This window comes from Anolis sagrei, chromosome 1, assembly GCF_037176765.1.
Source record: "Anolis sagrei isolate rAnoSag1 chromosome 1, rAnoSag1.mat, whole genome shotgun sequence".
In the NCBI taxonomy this organism is placed as follows: Eukaryota; Metazoa; Chordata; class Lepidosauria; order Squamata; family Dactyloidae; genus Anolis; species Anolis sagrei.
In genome coordinates this window covers 6,497,251-6,513,168 of record NC_090021.1, presented here as the reverse complement: position 1 = coordinate 6,513,168, position 15,918 = coordinate 6,497,251, and the positions used below count along the sequence as shown (strand labels likewise).

General features: G+C 45.2%; 1 protein-coding gene across 1 annotated transcript in view; it reads right to left on the bottom strand.

The window, feature by feature from the left end:
* Window positions 1–543: 543 nt before the first annotated feature.
* PNOC (prepronociceptin) overlaps window positions 544–15,918 on the bottom strand; it is a 77,972-nt gene continuing 62,597 nt past the window's right edge. Inside the window, exon 3 of the mRNA XM_060755114.2 lies at window positions 544–2,847. Within this exon, the coding sequence (XP_060611097.2) occupies window positions 2,365–2,847 (483 nt within the window). The 3' untranslated portion in view covers window positions 544–2,364. The remainder of the gene's footprint in view (window positions 2,848–15,918) is intronic.

Sequence of the window (15,918 nt, the reverse complement as noted above, 5' to 3'; positions counted from 1 at the left end):
AGAAGACTAGCATGTGAAAGAGAAAGTGCTAGCTTACTATCAGAAGGGATATTCCAGCAATCATTTTTTTTATTGTTTATAGACAATATGTATAAGCCACCAAGGAAAGTGCTGGATGGCTCACAATACCAGCACAACACGCCTAGCTACAAATGGTGACATATAAAAGCCCAACATAAGATCAGGGTGCATCTACACTACAGAAGGTAAGTAGTTTGACACCACTTTAATGGGAGTTTTGTAGTTTGTAAGGGTCTTGAGCCTTCTCTGTCAAAGAGTTTGGTTGCCTCGTCAAACTACAAAGCCCAGGATCCCATAAAGTGGCATCGGACTGCGTTAATTCTACAGCGTAGATGCGTGCCAATATATATATACGAGAATGTGATGCAAAACAGGGTCATGTTCCTGAAATTCTATATCCCATTTCCTACACTTTGTTCTTTGTAATGTATAGACTGGCTCTCAGTCTTACCAAATCTTCGGATAAATAATGCTCTGCCCAAACGTGAGCAGAGATATTCAATCCATTGGGTTCATCCACACATTGACTCCGGTTTCATCCGCACTGCAGAATTATAGCCATTTGACACCACATTAGTTGCCATGGCTCCATACTGTGGAATTATGGAATGTGTAGTTTTGTCAGACATTTACCCTTCTCTATCAGATATGTCTGGTGCCGTCAAAAATTACAAACCAGAAGATCCCATAGGATAGAGCTATTGCAAGAGGTGTTTTTTAAGGAATCATTCTGCAGTATGGATTATGTTCTAATATTCAGTAATTAATTTGGGAGGCCCTCCACATTTGGTGGGGTTAGGAAACCCTTCCAAAAGTGGATAAACCATGAATAAAAGAAATTCTATTTGTTTCACCTGAGAATACACCTCTTTAGGATATCTAGTATTATTCCATGGTCCGTTTCTACTAGAAGTGGGCCAGAGTATTGCTCTGGAAGAACTGGACATTCCTAGAAATGCTCGGACTCCAGGTCTTCTAGTGCAGATCTGTGGCCAGTTTTGGCCAGAGGTTGACCACAAAATTGAATCAGAAGACCTAGAAATTATTTTTAGGACTCTTTAAGTCCTCCAGTGTGACTTTATGGCTGGTTTTGGAGAGAGGTTGACCACAGAATTGAACCAGAAAAATTAGAAATTATCTTTAGAACTTTTTAGGTCCTTCAGTGTGATTTTATGGCCCGTTTTAGCCAGAGGTTGACCACAGAATTGAACCAGAAATATTAGAAATTGTTTTTAAGACTCTTTAGGTCCTCCAGTGTGACTTTATGGCTGGTTTTGGCCAGAGGTTGACCACAGAATTGAACCAGAAATATTAGAAATTATTATTAGGACTCTTTAGGTCCTTCAGCATGACTTTATGGCCCGTTTTAGCCAGAGGTTGACCACAGAATTGAACCAGAAAATTAGAAATTATTTTTAGGATTCTTTAGGTCCTCCAGTGTGACTTTATGGCTGGTTTTGGCCAAAGGTTGACCACAGAATTGAACCAGAAGAATTAGAAACTATCTTTAGGACTCTTTAGGTCCTTCAGTGTGACTTTATGGCCCATTTTAGCCAGAGGTTGACCACAGAATTGAACCAGAAATATTAGAAATTATTATTAGGACTCTTTAGGTCCTCCAGTGTGACTTTATGGCCAGTTTTGGCCAGAGGTTGACCACAGAATTGAACCAGAAGAATTAGAAATTATCTTTAGGACTCTTTAGGTCCTTCAGTGTGACTTTATGGCCAGTTTTGGCCAGATGTTGGCCATAAAATCGCATTGGAGAACCTAGACATTCCTACAGGTATTCTTTGTAGGCTCTCCAAGTCTTCTAGGGTGATTGTATGGTCAGATTCCACCAGACACTGACCATTGAAGTGCACTGGCAGACCTAGATATTCCTAGAGGTGTTCTCTCTCGGACCTTTGCATGGTCTGCTTCTGCCAGAGGTGGGCCATATAATTGTATTGTTAGACTTAGACATTTCTAGAGGCGTTTTCTCTAGTTCCTCCAATGGGAGTCCTAGAAATTTTAACTAAACCTGCAAAATTAAACCTGCAAAGATGGAGGGCCCAGTGTATTTTGAGCTGTGACGAATCAACTAGAATATAATCTGTGTATAAGTTGGGTTGTAATGATGGAGGAGAATGATTATCAACTGGAGCAATTTTGAGTTGCTTTTTTCTGAAGAGCAGCTGGACTTTCCTTTCAATGGGTTATGGACTTTGTTTCTTTTTTGGACACTGTGGGTTGGAACGGGGTTGGTCCCTTGGGCCACGGCAGGCCGGCAACCAATTCACGATGTGTTGGTGGTACGAGAAATAAAGGGGAGCGACAACCCGAAGGAAAGTCCGTGTGGGCCTAGACCTCGTTCTGTTCCTTCAGGTCACCATCGGCCAAGCCATCGTACTCCACCGAACGCGGGGACATCCCCAGGTATTGCTTCAGGAACTCGCTGAACCGTTTCTGGTTGTGCCACTTCCGAGCTGACTTCCGAACCCCGATGAACCCCCCGAAACGCTTCTGGAGGTCTTGCACGCCTGGATCACTCAGGAGGTCCCCTAAGAGATCTGGTTGGCTGCTGTGGCTTGGCCCATCTTCCAAATCTGGTCGACGCATGACTTGTTTCTCATCTTCAACAGCCCGGGGGAAGTCACCGAAGCGTTTCAGGGTGCCTCGGCCTCTTGGCGAGGCGACGTCCCAAAACTCGAAGGGCCAGGTGACTTCGTCATCTAGGCCTTCGAAGCCCAGCAGCCAAGAAGAAGGCTTCCTACTGATCGCTTTGTGGCAGAGATCCCAAGTGGCTCTGGACAACAGCTTCTTCTCACACTCCATGACGCAGATCTGCAAAGACAGAAGCAGAATAATACACTGAAGGTCAAGGCAGCCATTGTGCATCAACTATCATGCCAGATGAAACATCTCTCATTTTTGAGTTACAAACCTGGTAGATCAGTGTTTCTCAACCTGGGGGTCGGGACCCCTGTGGGGGTCACGAGAGGGTGTCAGAGGGGTCACAAAAGACCATCAGAAAACATAGTATTTTCTCTTTGTCATAGGTGTTCTGCGTGGGAAGTTTGGTCCAATTCTATCATTGGTGGGGTTCAGAATGCTATTTCATTCATAGAATCATAGAATCATAGAATCATAGAGTTGGAAGAGACCTCATGGGCCATCCAGTCCAACCCCATTCTGCCAAGAAGCAGGAATATTGCATTCAAATCACCCCTGACAAATGGCCATCCAGCCTCTGTTTAAAAGCTTCCAAAGAAGGAGCCTCCACCACACTCCGGGGCAGAGAGTTCCACTGCTGAACGGCTCTCACAGTCAGGAAGTTCTTCCTAATGTTCAGATGGAATCTCCTCTCTTGTAGTTTGAAGCCATTGTTCCGTGTCCTAGTCTCCAAGGAAGCAGAAAACAAGCTTGCTCCCTCCTCCCTGTGGCTTCCTCTCACATTGTGGGTGAACTATGAATCCCAGCAACTACAATGCCCAAATGGCAAGGTCTATTTTCTCCAAACTCTACCAGTGTTCACATTTGGGTATATTGAGTATCTGAGCCAAGTTTGATCCAGATCCATCACTATTTGAGTCCATAGTGTTCTATGGATGTAGGTGAACTACAACTCCAAAAACTCAAGGTCAGTGTCCACCAGACTCTCCCAGTATTTCTCTTGGCCATGGGAATTCTGTGTGCCAAGTTTGATTCAATTCCATCATTGATGGAGTTCAGAAGGCTCTTTGATTTTAGGTGAACTATAAATCCCAGCAATTCCAACATTCCCAAATGACAAAATCAATCCCCTCCAACCCCACTAGTATTCAAATTTGGGCGTTTTGGGTATTTGTGCCAAATTTGGTCCAGTGAATGAAAATACATCCTGCATATCCAATATTTATATTACGATTCACAACAGCAGCAAAATTAAAGAAGTTGCAACGAAAATAACATTATGGTTGGGGGCCACCACAACTGGGAACCTGTTCTAAGGGGTCGCGGCATTAGGAAGGTTGAGAACCACTGTGGTAGATGAAGGGAACACTGAGGATGTGGCCAATCTCAATTTCGGTTAGGGTTTTATGAGGATTTCCCCATGACATTCTCACAAAGAAGCTAATAAAACGTGGACTGGGCAAAGCTACTCTTATATGAATTATTAATTGGTTGACTTGCTAAACTTAAAAGGTGCTTCTCAATGGTTCCTCTTCGTCTTGGAAAGGAGTTTTGTCGAGTCACAGCACACCCCCCCCCCCCCAATAGTTATAGATCATCAAGAGACTCCAAACAAAATATATGCTTTGTTATTTTGAATTTGTCACCACAATTCAAGAGAGATATTGACAAGCTGGAATGTGTCCAGAGGAGGGCGACTAAAATGATCAAGGGTCTGGAGAACAAGCCCTATGAGGAGCGGCTAAGGGAACTGGGCATGTTTAGCCTGAAGAAGAGAAGGCTGAGAGGAGATATGATAGCCATGTATAAATATGTGAGAGGAAGCCACAGGGAGGAGGGAGCAAGCTTGTTTTCTGCTTCCTTGGAGACTAGGACGCGGAACAATGGCTTCAAACTACAAGAGAGGAGATTCCATCTGAACATTAGGAAGAACTTCCTGACTGTGAGAGCTGTTCAGCAGTGGAACTCTCTGCCCCGGAGTGTGGTGGAGGCTCCTTCTTTGGAAGCTTTTAAGCAGAGGCTGGATGGCCATCTGTCAGGGGTGATTTGAATGCAATATTCCTGCTTCTTGGCAGAATGGGGTTGGACTGGATGGCCCATGAGGTCTCTTCCAACTCTTTAATTCTATGATTCTATGATTCTATGATTCTATGATTTATTGTTAAATATTTTCCACAGCTCCGAAGTTGTGAAATGTAAAACGCAAGAGGCTCTGGAATGGACTTAGCAGCATCTGCACCCCACAAACTTTATCAAATCTAATCTTTTAATAAAATATAACAATTTGATGATTTTTGAATACCTTGTATGTTTTACATCCTGTGTCAATTCCTAAAAGTACAAATGTGTAAACTGTATCAAATGGAATGTATCAAAATCTAGAAGGCAGCTACCTCTCCATATCCCCAGTTGGCATAATTCCTTGGGAAAGGAAATCACAGCCAGGATCCCTCCAGCTATTTCCCAAGCCACATCAATACCAAAATCTTTGTGTGTATGCAGATAGATGATCCTTTTTGTCACCAGGATAAGCTGAATCATAGAATCAAAGAGTTGGAAGAGACCTCATGGGCCATCCAGTCCAACCCCCTGCCAAGAAGCAGGAATATTGCATTCAAATCACCCCTGACAGATGGCCATCCAGCCTCTGCTTAAAAGCTTCCAAAGAAAGAGCCTCCACCACACTCCGGGGGCAGAGAGTTCCGCTGCTGAACGGCTCTCACAGTCAGGAAGTTCTTCCTAATGTTCAGATGGAATCTCCTCTCTTGTAGTTTGAAGCCATTGTTCCGCGTCCTAGTCTCCAAGGAAGCAGAAAACAAGCTTGCTCCCTCCTCCCTGTGGCTTCCTCTCACATATTTATACATGGCTATCATATCTCCTCTCAGCCTTCTCTTCTTCAGGCTAAACATGCCCAGTTCCCTAAGCCGCTCCTCATAGGGCTTGTTCTCCAGACCCTTGATCATTTGAGTCGCCCTCCTCTGGACACATTCCAGCTTGTCAGTATCTCTTCAGTTGTGGTGCCCAGATGTTTGTTCATTCAGCTTGAGGCTGAGAGTCTGCTGCTCCCCCGAAAGAAGGGGCTCAGCAAACATTAATCCATGAACTCTTGATAGGCGCAGCCAAGCCTTTGCTTGTTTGGAATCACCACCTTTGTCTTTTGGTTTTTGTTTCACGTGGAACTAGACACTTGATTAGGGATTATATAATAACAGTTTGATGTATTTCTCAAAAGTAAAAGAGAGATGTAACTGAAATAAAGTACTGTGTAAAAAATATGCTTCATGTGCATAAGAATTCATAAATAAATATTTCTTTGTTTCAACTAATATATTAAAGACTCGTGTCAAGTTACAGGATTGAAGTTACATTTCTAAAAGTTGGCTGGAGATTACTTTACTTAGGCAATCCCTCGATGTTCGAGTAGGATTGTCTTCCAATGTCAACATTCTGGTGGGTCCGTAGGTGACTGTGGAGCCCTTTCTTGATCTGCATGTTATCCTGCCATGAAGGTATTGGTTTCCCGGTGGAAGGTGGTCCCGGTTGGGGTTGGCTTGACGTGCCTTCCTCTTGGGACATTTCTCTCTTTTGCCTTCCATTAGTGCTCCTTCAAATTCTACAGCACTGCTGGTCACAGCTGACTCCCAGTTAGAGTGCTCAAGGGCTAGAGCTTCCCAGCTCTCAGTGTCTATGCCAGAGTTTTTAAGGTTGGCTTTGAGCCCATCTTTCAATCTCTTTTCCTGTCCACCAACATTCCGTTTTCCATTCTTGAGTTCAGAGTAGAGCAACTGCTTTGGGAGATGGTGGTCGGGCATCCGGACAACGTGGCCAGTCCAGCGGAGTTCATGGCAGAGGACCATTGCTTCAATGCTGGTGGTTTTTGCTTCTTCCAGCATGCTGACATTTGTTAGCCTGTCTTCCCAAGAGATTTGCAGGATTTTCCAGATACAGCACTGATGGAATTGTTCCAGGAGTTGAATGTGACATCTGTAGACAGTCCACGTCTCGCAGGCGTATAGCAGGGTTGGGAGGACAATAGCTTTATAAACAAGCACCTTGTTATCCCTACAGATGTCCCGGTCCTCAAACACTCTTTGCTTCATTCAGAAAAATGCTGCACTCGCAGAGCTCAGCCGGTGTTGTATTTCAGTGTCAATGTTGACTTTTGTGGAGAGGTGGCTGCCAAGGTAGCGGAAATGGTCAACAGTTACTAATGTTACACTATTAAGCAACAGTAAGAACTGACCACGGAACAACAGACTGGTTCAAGATTGGGAAAGGCGTCCGGCAAGGCTGCATACTCTCACCCAACCTTTTTAACTTGTATGCAGAACACATCATGCGAGGATGTGCGGGGCTGGATGAATGCAAAGCTGGGGTGAAAATTGCTGGAAGAAACGTTAACAACCTCAGATATGCAGATGACACCACACTGATGGCCGAAAGCGAGGAGGAGCTGAGGAGCCTTCTAATCAAGGTGAAAGAAGAAAGCGCAAAAGCTGGGTTGCAGCTAAATGTCAAAAAAACCAAGATTATGGCAACAAGAATGATTGACAACTGGAAAATAGAGGGAGAAAACGTGGAGGCCGTGACAGACTTTGTATTTCTAGGAGCAAAGATTACTGCAGACGCAGACTGTGGCCAGGAAATCAGAAGACGCTTACTTCTTGGGAGGAGAGCAATGTCCAGTCTCGATAAAATAGTAAAGAGTAGAGACATCAGACTGGCAACCAAGATCCATTGCCTAGTCAAAGCCATGGTCTTCCCTGTAGTCACCTACGGATGGGAGAGCTGGACCTTAGGGAAGGCTGAGCGAAGGAAGAGAGATGCTTTTGAACTGTGGTGTTGGAGGAAAGTGCTGAGAGTGCCTTGGACTGCGAGAAGATCCAACCAGTCCATCCTCCAGGAAATAAAGCCCTCCGATTGGAGGGAAGGATACTAGAGACAAAGTTGAAGTACTTTGGCCACATCATGAGGAGACAGGAAAGCCTAGAGAAGACAATGATGCTGGGGAAAGTGGAAGGCAAAAGGAAGAGGGGCCGACCAAGGGCAAGATGGATGGATGGCATCCTTGAAGTGACTGGACTGACCTTGAAGGAGCTGGGGGTGGTGACGGCCGACAGGGAGCTCTGGCGTGGGCTGGTCCATGAGGACACAAAGAGTCGGAGATGACTGAATGAATGAACAACAACACACTATTAAGCTGTATTTCTGGCTGGAGATTATATTGATGTAACCTGTGAGGGGAAGTTGGAAGCTACACACTAACTACAGTATTGGGTTACACATTAAAGAGACATAAACAGACATTTAAAATCCAATCCTGTAACAAACATATAAAGAAAGGGTGTCTGGCTTCACAAACGTGAACTACACGTGGTTTATTTTACATTACGCCACAATCCATTAGTAGGAACCGACTTGAAGGCATGTAACACCAACAAGCAGACATGTTCTTTCAATGGACATCTTTAAGCAAAGGAATGCATTATAGTTGTGGATCCTGCACTGGTCGAGGGTGGGACTAGATGACCTCTAGTTGTCCCTTCCAATTCCATTCTTCAAAAAACAGGTCTTCCACATTTATTTTCCGGCTCCTGCTAGTTTACTGGAGGAAAATCAACAGAGCTAAAAGAGAAGTTTATTTTCACTGAGTAGGCGTTCAAATATCCGGGAATGAGATGTCTAGTATACCCATAGAGACATACCCCCAGTGTCGAATTAGCCGCCCATCCAGCTGCTAAAAATTACAAAACAATTCCCCTTGGCAACGCTGCTGCGGTGACGGTGATGGGAAAGCGAATGGTTTTGCCATCTGAGCATGAACAAAAGAGCGAGGTTCATCACACTTGACTTTTAATGGCCTCTCACTGTGAATTCAATTCCCTTTCGACAAAAGAGACACAAAGAAGGTTCAGGCTGTTGAACCCCAGCTGATGGAAGCCAGGGACTGCGACCCCATTTACGGCAAATTGGCTACAAGAGAGCAAGGCCTTACGGACAAGGAATGGCCGGGGTCGGAAATGGCTCCCACCTCAACAATCACCAGCTGGAAAAAGGAGTAAGAGGCCTGGCTTTTTGGACCCAGAGAGCGAGATGAGCGTTCGTTTGAAATGCCAGAATGTCACTGATTTGTCCTATCTAAAAACATAGATTAGGAAAGGAACTTAAAGGCCATCTAGTCCATCCCACTCTCATTCCAGTTGTGGAATTAGAATGATACAATCCCAAAGGGCTATCTAGTCCATGTAAGTAAGTAGTCCATTAGAAAATATTGACCATTTCCGCTACCTTGGCAGCCACCTCTCCACCAAAGTCAACATCGACACCAAAATACAACACCGGCTGAGCTCTGCGAGTGCAGCATTTTTCCGAATGAAGCAGAGAGTGTTTGAGGACTGGGACATCCGTAGGGATACCAAGGTGCTTGTTTATAAAGCTATTGTCCTCCCAACCCTGCTATACGCCTGCGAAACGTGGACTGTGTACATCGCTATGATACCTCATCTTGTTGATGGGAAGCTTCCCACTGGAGTGGAAATCATCTATTGGACAGATGGCAAGCTATTTAACCTCAGCAGACTGAAAGCCAAAACCAAGGTTACAACAACGTCTGTTATAGAACTCCAGTATGCTGATGACAATGTCGTCTGTGCGCATTCAGAAGAAAACCTACAAGCCACTCTAAACACCTTCGCAGAAGGATACGAGAAGCTCGGCCTGTCACTGAACATCGAGAAAACCAAAGTGCTCTTCTAGCAGTCACCAGCCAATCTCTCTCCAAGGCCAGAAATACAGCTTAATAGTGTAACATTAGAAAATGTTGATCATTTCTGCTACCTTGGCAGTCCCCTCTCCACCAAAGTCAACATCGACACCAAAATACAACACCGCCTGAGCTCTGCGAGTGCAGTTTCCCCCCCGAATGAAGCAGAGAATGTTTGAGGACTGGGACATCCGTAGGGATACCAAGGTGCTTGTCTATAAAGCTATTGTCCTCCCAATCCTCCTCTATGCCTGCGAAACGTGGACTGTCTTCAGATGTCACATGCAACTCGTGGAACGATTCCCTCAGCGCTGCCTCTGGAAAATCCTGCAAATCTCTTGGGAAGGGAGGAGGACAAACATCAGTGTGCTGGAAGAAGCAAAGACCACCAGCATTGAAACGATGGGCCTCTGCCATCAACTTCGCTGGACCGGCCACGTTGTCCGGATGCCCGACCACCGTCTCCCAAAGCAGTTGCTCTACTCCGAACTCAAGAATGGAAAATGGAATGTTTGGTGGACAGGAAAAGAGATTTAAAGATGAGCTCAAAGCCAACCTTGAAAACTCTGGCATAGACACAGAGAACTGGGAAGCCCTGGCCCTTGAGCGCTCCAGCTGGAGGTCAGCTGTGACCAGCAGTGTTGCAGAATTTGAAGAGGCACGAATGGAGGGTGAAAGAGAAACGTGAGAAGAGGAAGGTGCGTCAAGCCAACCCATACCAAGACTGCCTTCCACCTGGAAACCAATGCCCTCACTGCGGGAGAAGATGTAGATCAAGAATAGGGCTCCAAAGTCTCCTATGGATCCACCAGAATACTGATACTGAAAGACTATCCTACTCAGCCAATGAGGGATCACCTAAGTAAGTAAGTAAGTAGTCCATCTCCCTGACATTCCACCCTTGGAATTATACTTATGAGACTAATTCCAAAGATGGAATGGCAGGGGGATGGACAGGATGGTCTTTTGGACCCCCACGATTCTATCATTGTAATTGGAAGGGACCTTAAGGCAATCTGGTCCAATCCCTTGCCATTTCACCTGTGGAATTAGAGCCGTAGAGTCAGAAAGGGATCCTAAAGATCATCTAGTCCAACATCTTGCCATTCTGTCCATGGGATTGGAAAGGGAGCGGAAAGGTCCTGTAGTCCAGGGCTTCTGCAGTATTAGAACCATAGCTGGAATCTTGCTTTTGCCTTTAGGAGTGTTGCTACAAAGACTCTCATCAAAATATCTGAAAGGAGGACAAATGGAGCCAGATGGAGAAAGCCAGATGCTTTGGAGACCAGGAGACAACAGCAATGGATTCAAACTCCAGGAAAAGATATTCCACTTAGCCATTAGGAAGAACCTTTTGATGGTAAGATCTGTTTAGTTATGAGATGTGATGCTGGCATCTCCTTCTCCTTAAGCAGGGACTGGGTGGCCATCTGTCAGGAGGGTTTGGATTGTGTTTTCCCAACTCACAGAACGGAGTTGAGATGAATTGCCCTTGCAATCTTCCCCAATGCTGCGATGCTCTGTTTCCAAACTTGCCACCACATTGCTTTGCCTGGACCAGTGATCCCGAAAGTGGCCAGCTGTTCCTGCCCTTTCGGCATGACGCTCACGTCCCACCTCTGGATGGAACGGAGCTGGGCAGCTTGCGGGAAGGCTGTTCTTTCTGCAGCGACCTTGCGTCAAGGTGGAGGCAGTTGTGGAGGATTTGTCATGTGTCATGTAAGGGAGTCTCCGTGCAGCACAGAATGGAACATGCCGGCCTTGCTAATGAGTCTGAATGACTGGACCGTTGGGGACACGCATTGTGCCGCGGGGTTTCCGTCTGCACCATGCGGAGGAAATGGGTCTATCTAACCGGAGCTAGGTTCATTCATTTCGTTTGAGCATTCATTCCTTTCATTCATTCATAGAACCACAGATCCCTAAAGGGTCACCCATTCTAACCCCTTCAAAGCTCTCCGAATAGATAGCTATACCGACTACAGAAAACCTACACACACAAATAGTACGAGGGGTATTTTTAAAGTAAGGTCCGTTTTGTTGTAGACACTAGTAGTTTGCGTGCATACTGCAACGAGAGTGTGCGTCGTGTACTGGCATGCCTCGGGAACAACTGTGCTCTGTTTCCGCTCTGTAGCTCACCTGTACGGTTCTGTTCTGTGCTTTAAAAATGTTTAAGACTATCAAGAGAACAAGCCCTATGAGGAGCGGCTTAAGGAGCTGGGCATGTTTAGCCTGAAGAAGAGAAGGCTGAGAGGGGATATGATAGCCATGTATAAATATGTGAGAGGAAGCTACAGGGAGGAGGGAGCAAGCTTGTTTTCCGCTTCCCTGGAGACTAGGACACGGAACAATGGCTTCAAACTACAAGAGAGGAGATTCCATCTGAACATGAGGAAGAACTTCCTGAGTGTGAGAGCCGTTCAGCAGTGGAACTCTCTGCCCCAGAGTGTGGTGGAGGCTCCTTCTTTGGAAGCTTTTAAACAGAGGCTGGATGGCCATCTGTCAGGGGTGATTTGAATGCAATATTCCTGCTTCTTGGCAGAATGGGGTTGGACTGGATGGCCCATGAGATCTCTTCCAACTCTTTGATTCTATGATTCTATGATTCAAATTCACCCTCTGCATGTCAGGTTCGCTCAGTGATATGGTTTTTGTCAGCAAGTAACCTGCCTGCTGCAGAAATTCATCGACAGATTTGTGAAGTGTACGGTGATACTGTTATGAGTGAAAGCAAAGTGCGTAAGTGGGTACGACAATTCAAAGATGGCCGTGACAACGTTCATGATTAGGACCTATCCGGTCACCCTTCTTTGATTACAGACGATTTGGTGGCGGCAAGTTTTTATGAAGAGGGTATTTTAAAATTGGTTCAGAGGTATGATAAGTGTTTGAACAAACTTGGCAACTATGTCAAAAAATAGAGTGAAGTATGTACTTTCTGAAAATAAATAAATACTTTTTTGAAATAAAATTTCGTTGTGTACTTATGTTCCAACGGACCTTACTTAAAAAATACCTCTCGTACCTACATAACAACTCTAACCATCACCCAAGTCAAAAAAGAAGCACCATTAAAGCCTTGGCAGACAGTGCAAAACGAATCTGTGCAGCCCACCTCCTCCGAGACGAATTGAACCACCTCAACTGGGCTCTCCAGGCCAATGGAGACTCCACCTCAGACATCAGAAGAGCTGCAAGACCGAGAACAAGCCACGAGAGTCAAGACGAAGATCCACTCAGAGGAAAAGTGTTTTTGCCACATATCAAGGGAACCACTGACAGAGGGAAGCTGATGAGGAAACACAACATACAAATTATCTACAGACCCACCAAGAAAATCCAACAAATGCTACGTTCAGCCAAGGACAAGAGGGATCCTCTTGCTTCTGCAGGAGTCTACCGTGTACCATGCAGCTGTGGACAAGTCTACATAGGGACCACCAAACGCAGCATTGCTCAAACACAAATCAAGGAACATGAAAGGCACTGCAGACTACTCCAACCAGAGAAGTCAGCCATAGCAGAGCACCTGATGAACCAACCTGGACACAGCATATTGTTTGAGAACACAGAAATGCTGGATCACTCTCACAACCACCATGTCAGGCGATACAGAGAAGTCATTGAAATCTACAAGCATGTGAACAATTTCAACAGAAAGGAGGAAACCATGAAAATGAACAAAATCTGGCTAGTGCTACCGGTATTAAAAAACTCCAAAATTATAACAGGGAGAGGTCAACCCTCCTGTTCAAGGAGCTCCATTGGCTGCCGTTCATTTTCCGGGCCCAATTCAAGGTGCAGGTGCTTAACTACAAAGCCCTAAACGGTTTGGGATCCATCTACCTGCGTGACCGCATTTCCGTATACGAACCCACACGATCTCTTCGTTCATCTGGAGAGGCCCTGCTCACGATCCCACCTGCATCACAAGCACGATTGGTGGGAACGAGGGACAGGGCCTTCTCGGTGGTGGCCGCACAACTCTGGAACTCCCTCCCCAAGGACATCAGGCAGGCCCCAACGTTGGCAGTCTTTAGAATGAGCTTGAAAACGTGGATGTTCCAGTGTGCCTTCCCAGAATAAGGAATCCTAAGCAATATGTCCCAAATGCACTTTATGAGAGACTTAGACGTATCTGCATGTCCACCTATCCCTAAATATCCATCCTATTTCCCTTGGACATGCCCAGCATTTTAAAATTTTAATCCTTACATTTGGCCCTGCCACAGGTTTTTAAAATGTATCGCGTCATTATTGTATTGTTTGCTTTGTATGATTTATTTATTGTTTTTGTTGTTGTTGTTGTTATGTTTTATGATGTATTTGGGCTCGGCCTCTTGTAAGCCACACCGAGTCCAGCGGGAGATGGTAGCGGGGTATAAATAAAGGTTTATTATTATTATATACAATAAATACAAAACTCAACTCAAACACAGGGGAACTCCAGACAAGAAACAAGCAGGAACACCTAATCCCCATGCAACAAAGGATTCTCCCAGGCAGTAACAAGCTACACCTAAAAACTGCCAGCCCATCAAATGGTAATCAAGGTGGCCAATTGAAACATTCACACCTACCTCCAACAGACAAAAGTTCTTCCTCCCACCCTAGATTTTTCACAGATATTTAAACCCAAATTTCCTAGTTTCCAACAGACCTCACAACCTCTGAGGATGCCTGCCACAGATGCAGGTGAAACGTCAGGAGGGAATGCTTCTAGAACATGGCCATATAGCCCAAAAAACCTACAACAACCCAGTGATTCCAGCCATGAAAGTCTTCGACAATACATACCTCCTCTGTTTAAAAACCTCCAGAGAAGGAGACTCTTTCACACTTCAAGGTAGCATACTGTATTATCAAACAGTGCTTACTGTCAAGCAGTTTTTCCTAATCTCTTTTCCTGCAGTTGGAATCCATGGTTCCATTGTGTCCTAGGATTTCATCGGATGAGTTTTTGGTAGCATCGTAGTAGGACATTTTTGCCTTATTTGAGCCACGGAGCCCCACGCCACCCGTCACACAATGCAGGCTCATTTTTGGTGAGGCTCTGTGGCTCAACTGGGGCACAAGCAACCTGTGACACTGTGCCCAGAAAATGGAAGGCTTCCCATGTTCTCTTGAAAACAGCAGGTGGAAGTCACACAGCGACACTTCTCCATGTACGATGGGGAAGTGTCATTGTGGGTGATTGCTCCGCTGCCCCGCTGATTTGCCACAGAGGCTGGCAATTTGCTCCGTGGGGCCTCATCAATGTGATGTGCTCTTAGTCTCTAGAGCAGCAGAGAACTAGTTCTTCAACGTGACATCCTCTCAAATGGGTTGTTGTAGGTTTTTCCGGGCTATATGGCCATGTTCTGGAGGTAAAATTGCCTCCAGAACATGGCCATATAGCCCGGAAAAACCTACAACAACCCATGGATTCCGGCCATGAAAGCCTTCGACAATACATCCTCTCAAATATTTAAATATGGGTGTCATGCCTTCTTTTCTCCAAGCTAAACATCCCTCTATTAGGGTATTAGTGAAGGTCACATCAACACCTGAACTGCCTTTGGAAGTGCATTCAGGCCTGACGCACCTCCATCTGCTGCTCCTGGCAGGAGAATAAGTTAGTTACAGACTTAGGGAACAGATTCATAGAAGTCAAACGGACTCCAAAGGTAATCTAGACCACTGTCCCAACCCCAAATGGGGTCCCTTTAGCTCAGTGTTGGGGTCCTCAAAAATCTGGCAGCAATAACCTAGTGACTGTTTTAGATATTTACACAAATCTGCTGTGCAGTGTTTATAGTAGACTCTGCTGAAGATGCTTCAGCTGTACTTCCTAAAAAGGAAAATCAGTCTCTTTAGCACGTCTTGCAAATGTTTCTTTGGTATTGGTATGCGGTCCCTTTAGCTCAGTGTTGGGGTCCTCAAACATCTGGCAACAATAATCTAGATACAGTATTTGCACAAATCTGTACAGTGCTTAGACTCTGCTGAAGATGCTGCAGCTGTACTTCCTAAAAAGGAAAATCAGTCTCTTTAGCAAGTCCTGCAAATGTTTCTTTGTTATTGGTATGCGGCCCTTTAGCTCAATGTTGGGGTCCTCAAACATCTGGCAACAATAATCTAGATACAGTATTTGCACAAATCTGTACAGCACTTATAATACACTCTGCTGAAGATGCTGCAGCTGTACTTCCTAAAAAGGAAAATCAGTCTCTTTAGCAAGTCCTGCAAATGTTTCTTTGGTATTGGTATGCGGTCCCTTTAGCTCAATGTTGGGGTCCTCAAACATCTGGCAACAATAATCTAGATACAGTATTTGCACAAATCTGTACAGCGCTTATAATAGACTCTGCTGAAGATGCTGCAGCTGTACTTCCTAAAAAGGAAAATCAGTCTCTTTAGCAAGTCCTACAAATGTTTCTTTGGTATTGGTATGCGGCCCTTTAGCTCAATGTTGGGGTCCTCAAACATCTGGCAAC